The 8,442-nt window shown below is 42.2% G+C and overlaps 1 protein-coding gene across 3 annotated transcripts in view; it reads left to right on the plus strand.

Annotated features, from left to right (window-relative positions):
* Window positions 1-6,293, plus strand: part of EGF (epidermal growth factor) — a 97,853-nt gene extending 91,560 nt beyond the window's left edge. Inside the window, exons 22-23 of one of the 3 annotated variants that reach the window (XM_036269075.1) lie at window positions 2,917-3,022; window positions 5,110-6,293. In XM_036269075.1, coding sequence (XP_036124968.1) covers window positions 2,917-3,022; window positions 5,110-5,360 — 357 coding nt within the window. In that variant the 3' untranslated portion in view covers window positions 5,361-6,293. The remainder of the gene's footprint in view (window positions 1-2,916; window positions 3,023-5,109) is intronic. The other 2 variants (XM_036269068.1, XM_036269084.1) reach the window with 2 other exon arrangements.
* The last annotated feature ends 2,149 nt before the right edge of the window (window positions 6,294-8,442 follow it).

Here is an 8,442-nt window from a genome sequence, read left to right on the forward strand (position 1 = left end):
TTATGCAATTTTTTTCATCATGTAGTTTCTTCCTATAATGTGGATTTTGATGTGTATGAGAAAAGCCTTTCCAAATTTCTAGGTGATCTTCTTTGGATGGATGTCTTAAAAACACAAGGTCATTCTCTTTGTTGTCTGCATATTTCTTTTCTCACAAACATTTTAAATCCCTGAACTTTAGAAGCAAAATAGCTGCCAGGTTTAGCAAATAAAAATACAGGACACCTAGTTCAATTCATACTAATACTGAAAGTTCAGATTTAAATTCCAATTTAAGCCCTGGCCGGTTTGGCTCAGCGGATGGAGCATTGGCCTGTGGACCAGAGAGATCTGGGTTTGGTTTTCGCTAGGGGCACCCCCCCCCCCCCAAAAAAAATCCAATTTAACCAGGTGTCCTGGGTTTTATCTGGCATCCCTGTGCATTCAAGTTCAGAATGCTTTCCAGATCACCCGCCTCAGTCATTGATCTTGAACACTAGAGGGCAGACTTGAGACAGGCTAAACACTTGAAACTCGGAATTTTTGTTTCCAGAAACCTGTCAGAGACGACCTGACTGGTTCACCGTGTGCTATTAGAAGTATTTGTGAGATAGATTGTGAAAGAGGCTGGAATATATGGAAGGTCCATGGGGGATTGAAACCTGTGGGAAAACAGGAAAAAGCTTATTAAGGAGAGGTTGTGGAGGAGCACAAAGGCACATTTTGGGGTCCTTCCCTCATCATTCTGCCCATTTCCCAGCCTCCATCTCATGTGTATTCCCAGAGAATAGCTTTCCTGTAGCTATGCCTTTTGCTAACAAGTGATCATTTGCCCTGCCTGTTGTAGGTATTCAGCATATACTTGTTTTCTGGTGGAGCTTGAGTATGGAAACATAATAAGAATGTGAATTCCAGCCTTCCCCTTCCATCGGTTGGCTGTCTAATTTTCAGCAGGTCACTCCACCCCTGCCTCCTCTTCAGGACACCCAGGGATTTGGATTAGATGAGCCCTAAGATTCCTTCTGTTTCTAGAGATTCCCAAAGTGTGTGATTCTGGGTGGACTTAGCTATAGAATGTCCTCAGTTTTTTGAGGGCTGATGACTTTGTAAATGATCTCCAGATTGCACCTGCCAGTCTAGATGGCATTTCATTCAGGTTTTGGGTAGCAATTTTAATTCTTCTGACTTAAATCATGGGAGAGAAGGAGACACACAATATGTGTGTTTCTGTTTGTTGTTGTTTTTTAAGGAATCAAAAACACTTGCCCTCATCATGAGCAGCTTGTTGGCTCAGAGCTGTGGTTGGTAGACTGGGGCTCCTGAGCTCAGTCCCTTCACTGTCATAACTGTCGCCGATGACAACTGCTGCTGCAGATATCAATGAGAATGGGGGAGAGCTGAGCTCCCAAACTAGGAGGAGAAACAGCAGAAGCAAATCTGGTTCTATTAGCTGCCGTCCGCATCTCAGCCCAGGATTCAAGGACCTGTGTTCTTCTCACAGAGACATGTGGTTGGAAAATTTGCAGTGCAGAGGGCTGAGTTTTGACTGGAATCAGAAATAATGTGGGTCACATATTGATTTTGCAGAATGTTGCTACAGGGAGTCCATTCATGAAGAGGAGGGTGATTGGTGTTGTGGAAAAGAAGAAAATGGAAACACATGTTCAGGGGATCCACTCTTCCATGATCAACGTTTCTCTTCCTAATCGATTCCACTCATCACTCCTTTCTACACTTTTCTCAAAGAGAAATATGAGCAGGGTTTTTCCACTCCCTCTTCCTCATTGTAGTTCTGAGCTATGGGCTCCTTCCTGGGGCGGGGGGGGGGGGGCATTTCTGAATCAGTGGAGCTTGACTGGCCAAAACCTTGGCAGTCCCTCTGGGTCACTGATGGGCACGAAAAGACTTTGCTGAACTGCATCCTGTATCCTGTATCCTGGGGTCACTTATTTTTTTTTTTTCTTTTTCTGTCATTGATTTATTTTAATACCCAGTTTATCTGGTGTGAATGTGAGCCTGTGAACTCTGGTGAGCCCCATGGCAAGGGCCGTATCATTTGTGGATAATGCAGATAATAACAAATATAATCATTTTGTGGACCAAAGAGAAATGTTTTCTGGATGTGCCTTTTAGAATTCTGGTTCCCATGCTGTTCAACCATAAAAAAACATTTGGTGGATCCCTGCAAATAGTAATTGCACTATTAGTTATTACTTACTACCCATGCATGACCCCAATTACTCAAAATTTGGCTGCATGTTTAAATGAATTTTATTGCCCTGGCTGGTTTGCTCAGTGGTTAGAGCACTGGCCCGTGGACCAGTGAGTCATGGGTTCAATTCCAGTCAAGGGCACGTACCTCGGTTGTGATTTGTCCCCATCCCTGGTTGGGGTCATGCGGGAGGCGGCCACTCAATGTGTCCCTTTCACATCAGTGTTTCTCTCTCTCTCTCCCTCGCACTCTATCTGACAAAAATGGAAAAATGTCCTCGGGTGAGGATAAAAAATAAATAAATAAAATGAATTTTATTAACTGAACACACACATTTGAAAGGTTGGAGCACAGGCATGTATGAGAGATTGCTTTTCTGGCCTGTTGGCAATGCTTAGAACACTCGTGGACTGTTGGATTGCTTAAAGTTAAACAGTAGCTCCCAGGGATCTATGACCCAAAAGTTGAGATTCTAAAATTAGGCTAGATCGTTCAGTAAAGGTATTGAAAGGACCTAGTTGCTTTAATAGAGAGTAATGTTAAGGTTCTGAATTAAAACTAAATTTTTCATTAGCCAGAGAAATAAATTCAACAGAACCTTTCCTTCAGCATTCACTTTCCCTAGGATGGGCATGAGGAAGCCATAGCCTCTGATTTCATGGGTGTTGGGATAATTTATGAATTATAACAATGTTCTCTGTCTCCCTCCCTTTTATTCTCTGCAGTTTGTGGTTATAAAGGAACAGCAGAATCTCAGGAATGAGGATCCACCCGTGGCCCCTCCAGACGGCCAGGCAGCAGATGCTGGCCGGTTCTCCTCCCTGGAGCCTGGTGAATGGTTATCTTTACCTCCGTCCTGAATGTTTTTTTTGAATGTTGAAAGTCTCATGTAAGCACAGAAACAGTAGGAAAGTTGGATAAGCTATGTGAGCAGCTGGACTGTTTTGGAATGCCATTGAGCTTCAGAGAAAGATACTTGGACTGGATTCCTGTCTTATGTGAGGTTACGATGTTCACTCAAAACTCCGGTCACAGAGCCGTCTGCTGGGTCCCTCTGGGCAAGCTCACAATGAGCGGACTCTTTGTTTTGAGTTAGGTTGGGTTTTGAGGTCATTCTTGGGGTTTGGGTTTCTATCAGTAGCTGTAGGTATAGTTCCAGTGACATTGTCAGTGGCTCCAAGAAAATGTGTTCCGTGTTCTAGAAGGAAATTGAGGTTAACGGGGTTTTCTACAACTCAGGGAGTATTCCAGTCTGATCAGGGCTAGCCCTCAGCTAGATGCCGGGACACCGTGAGGTCCAGCCAGGCCACTGCGAGTGGGACCACAGTCAGTCCAGGGCTTCGGGCTGCCCTGGTCTCAGTCCGCTCAGGTAGAAGCAGACTCAGAAATACTTTGACATACTACCTTCCACAAGAGTTGCATAAACGTCTTAGGTTTTGTTTCAGATATCAAAGTTGAGTTTCATAACTTAGAAAAGAAGATTGAAGATGCTTTGTATCAGAAGCCTTGGGGAAGTTTCAGAGAAACGTTGAGCCAACAAAAACCGTTCCTCTGCCAGTGTTTTCACTGCACTTTTGTTTTCTGATATGTGCCCTTCACAGATCTGCTTATTGCCACACCCCCTCCTCTGAAACTTACTCTAAATGTGCATATGTTGCCATGGAACCCCGTTCAGTAGAACAGTACTTCCTAATCTGGGGAAGACCCTGGATATTAAGGTACACTTAAGAATTGACAGTAGCCCTGGCTGGTTTGTCTCAGCGTTTAGAGCGTCGGCCCATGGACCAATGAGTTGTGGGTTCGATTCTGGCCAAGGGCACGTACCTTGGCCATGGTTGGGTATGTGGAAGGCAGCCACTCGAGGTGTCCCTTTCACGTCAAGGTTTCTCTCTCTCTCTCTTCCTCTCTCTCCCTCCCACTCTATCTGAACAAAAATGGAAAAATGTCCTCGGGTGAGGATAAAAAAAAAAAAAATAGAATTGACAGTAAACATTAGTGTTACATGTCCCATTACCAGTGTTGTTACCTGGATAATGAAAACATTCAACATTTCCAAAGGTTGCTTGGATTTTGCTGTTATTAGTAGCATAGTTGGAAAGTAATGGAATATCTTGCAGTTACATACTTTTTCTTGAAGAGCTAAAAACACATAATCCTTTGTGATAAAGGTAAATCACTCTATAGGCACATATAATATAATGTTGCAAGTTAACCAATCGCACAGTGATTGGGTTTCAACTCAGAAAAGACCCAAGGGCCCAGCTGAGAACTCAGGAACAGATTAGAATAGTTCTCTGCTCACTCGGCTGCACCCAGTTTGATCCATTCTCTGTGGGCCACCCACGTAACCGTCTCCCCGTCCGAGTGACCACACCCCCAGGCATGCCCAGCTGTCCCACAAATGCCTGCGGTGAAAGCGCATAGAGGTGGGAGGTGGAGGACAGAGTGGAGAATGAGACAAAAGATCAAGATTGGCTCTTCACCTGTTCCTTCTCTGCTCCTGGGGGCCCTGTTAAATCACAGGCTGTGCCAGTGGTGGACCAGTAGAGCCATAGTCACTGACCCCGCCAGCACCAGTGGGTGCAGAGTGAGTGCACGGGGAGAGGGGACAGGAATGCAGGTGCGCCAAGCCTGAGCTCCCCTCTTCCGCTCTCCAGTCGTCTGTGGTCCAGACGGGGGTGGGGGGCGAGGAAATACACAAACACACAGGGACAGTAAGAGCCATGTCAGGTAGCAGAGTCTTTTGATTCATCTCAAGCCACCAAAACTATTTTAATTAAAAAGAAATTGGGTCTAGAATGGTTTGGGAATGGGTTCATTTTGTGCCACGTTCTCAGGCCCATTCTCCAACCACTACTATTAGGGTCTGTCTGCTGAGATGGTGAATGATGTGAATTCTGATTTTTTTGTGTGTGTAGGGTCAGTGCAACCAGCACCGTGGAGGAAGGAGCCCCAGATGTGTGCGGACCCAGAGCATGGCAGCTGCGCCCCACCACCTGGTGCTACAGGCTCTGGTCCCCAGAGAAGGGAGTGTGACTCCTCTGGCCCCCACCGCGGGTCCCAGCCCATGGCTGCGGGGGTTGAGCAGCCTCATTCTCTCTGGTCGGCTAACTCATTATGGCAACAAAGGGCCAGGGATCCACCACTCCAAATGGAGCTGACTCAGTGAAAACTGGAATTTGCAAAGTAACAAACTGTACAAGGGGACAGTAAGACTTTGTTTCAAAAAGTAGAGGGAAAAATACAAATTTTGATTCCACAATCTTTACAACTGATCACCTGCTCAGCATCCTGAAAACAAACACGAGTTGTGTTTTTGCTTCTTCCTTCCAGCAGCCCCACTGCGGATTTTCAAGCCGGGGTGACTGGGAGAACCACCAGATAACTCACGAGAAACCAAGCGGGACAGTTTTGCTTTATAAATTGTGTTGTCATCAATAATCAGTACAGATAGATTATCTTGCCCCTGCAGCTCCAGAAGAAATCTGGGGTTCAAGCAGGCAATCATATTGGTTTGGGCAGTTATACCGTAATTTCTTTTATCTGGACAGAATATTTAGCTCAATCTCATGAAATAGAATATTGAAATGACTGTTATGATACATTGCAGGTATTTAATTTGTCACTTATCATTGAACTTATCCATGCTGGTAATTTTGAGGAATAAATTATGATAAATTAATGAAAGATGTACTCATTTATAACCTAATTTCTTCAGAATTAGATTACTTATTTTTTTCTATTTTAAAACCTTTGAATTAAAACATACCCAAGAGACTTTGATGCTTCTCAGTCACTGCTCTCCTCCACCCCTCTGAAGTTTTTTTCTAATGAAAATAGTAAATTTGCCCTTCATATGTTTGCACAGTATTTTTACTTATTTTCAAATGTGAGATTGTAAAGAAATTGTCAGATTTAATCTCATTACATACAGCAATCAATTTCTTCTAATTATTTAAATAAAATCACCATAAAACAAACATTTTATTGTACATCTGGTTAAGTAATAAGTCACAGTCTGTGGACATGTTAGATTTGAGTCAAAGTGATTCGCCAAGCTTGCTATTGTTACTCCTTTAAAAAAAAATAAAATTTCTTCAACTTCCTAAAGTAAATTTTTACATGGTGTTCTAAATAAGATTATTCTTGCAACCTAGGCATTGTTACTACAATTTACACAGCCTAACACAGAAACTGAGGTTGTTCAGGGCTTTGGAGGGTAGAGTTCCTGCATTAACGAGTCTTTGTTCATCTTTTCTTTCTTTTTCTTTTTCAATTTCCTGGACTTTGGTGATACCAGAAGTCAGCATAAAAATGAATTGAAGTACATCTCTTCAAGTGGATACCACTTAGAAATTTTGGTAGAGATTTGGTGGTGGGGAAGATCATTATATTAGGTAAATATTCAGTATAAGCCTTTTCCCTGGTTATTTAGATTTTTCTCTATTCAGTTTTGCGTTGACAGTTGATACCCTGGAGGATCTGAAGACCTATCTTTTATTTCTGAGTGAACTGACCTCAGAAGAACAATAGTCATCATTTTCCAAATTATAGGAAAATAATATTTCTAAGTGTTTTCTTTCAAGAATAGTTTTTTCTTTCAAAAGTAAGGATTTTTGAAGCTTTAAGGGTTTAGATTATATATAATATATTTGTATTTTAGCACCTTATTCTTTTAGGATTTCAAAGATAATCAAAGAGACCACCAGCCTCTTTCCTTTGAGCTTTTGAATGCATCTGCTACCTCCTGACCGGGCTCTAACACCAGCTCTGTCCTGCTCAGAGCAGAGGAAAAACTGCTTTGGATTCTTTCATCAGCAAATCACCATGAAGAGGTTGCTTCCTTTCGTGTGGCTCCAGGTCTCTATCAGAAATACCCTCCTTTAAACATTTATTTTTAGAAAGAGCATTTTCATCCAAGATATTTGATTTGCATTTTTTCCAGACTGAATATTCTTAGATCCTAACACTCACGATCTCATTGTGCATAATACCTGACTGTGATTCTATTTGATTAAATGTCACCTACTACATTTAAAATGAGCATCTGCCCCTCTTTGTAGCACCCAGTGAAGCCTGAGTACACTCCATTCTTTTGAAACCCTCTGGTTCTAGTTCTACCTATTCGCCTGAATCTCTAACTGATCCCTTTTCCTGTGAATAAATGATTACTGTATGTGGTCATTGAAAATATGTTAAAAGCACTAAATAATAAATTCTTTAAAAAAAACAACAGAACAAAACCCAAATCAAACAAAGAAACTGCGAAAAAGGGAAAATATCTAGTCAATTTAAGTATATGTGACAGCCAAGATTGCACTGTTGTTTTTTTGTTGTTGTTGTTGTTGTTTGTTTGTTTTGCTTTGCCTTTCTTCTTCATTGAAGGCCTTAAGTGAGAAAGGTGTCTCAGCATCGTTTCATCCTGAGCTCGTTAGCTCCAGGCACGCCAGAAGCAGAGCACTTTTCTGTTTGGAAGTTGACAAGGGATTCTGTAGCTAGCGGTCACATGCTAGGAACAACGTAGCCCAAAAGGAAAATATGCGAACCATTACACAAGATTAAATAGCCATCACTCATCTGAAACAGACTTTAGGAAGCACAGACATTTCTAAACAGGAATATTTCCTAGTGAGTGGTCATTTCCTCCCCACCCTTACGGTGACTATTTGGCCCTTCTGACATGGTTCAGTTTTCATCTCTGGTGGACCAAAAACCAAGCTAAGATGTTTGATGCTATCATGGTGAATACATGTCATTATACATTCGTCCCATAGAATGTACAACACAAAGACTGAACCTGAAGGTAAACTATGGACTTTGGGTGATAGTGATATGTCAACGTAAGTAAGTTCATCCATTATAACGAATGTACCACTCTGGTGGGGACGTGGCCGGTGGGGGAAGCTGTGTGGCGGCGACGGGGGTTTATGAGAACTATCTGTACTTTCTACTCAATTTTTCTGTTAACCTAAAACTACTCTAAAAAATAAAGTTATTTTTAAAAAGTTAAAAAAAAAAAAAGATGTGTCCCCCTCAACAAGCCTCCAGGAAGCATTCCAAACGAAGAGCTATAAATCCCAGACTAATGCCCAAATTATTTGGATTCTTATTTTTTTCATTTATACCATTCATCTGCCCAAATCACAGCAGTATAGTAAAACTGCTATGATTCAGAACCTTTAGGGAATCATCTTGAACAGAGTCAAGCGGTTGCACCGCGGTTTCATTCACTCCAACACGAGGCATCGTGT

Source organism: Molossus molossus, unplaced genomic scaffold, assembly GCF_014108415.1.
Source record: "Molossus molossus isolate mMolMol1 unplaced genomic scaffold, mMolMol1.p scaffold_m16_p_1, whole genome shotgun sequence".
Taxonomy (NCBI): domain Eukaryota; kingdom Metazoa; phylum Chordata; class Mammalia; order Chiroptera; family Molossidae; genus Molossus; species Molossus molossus.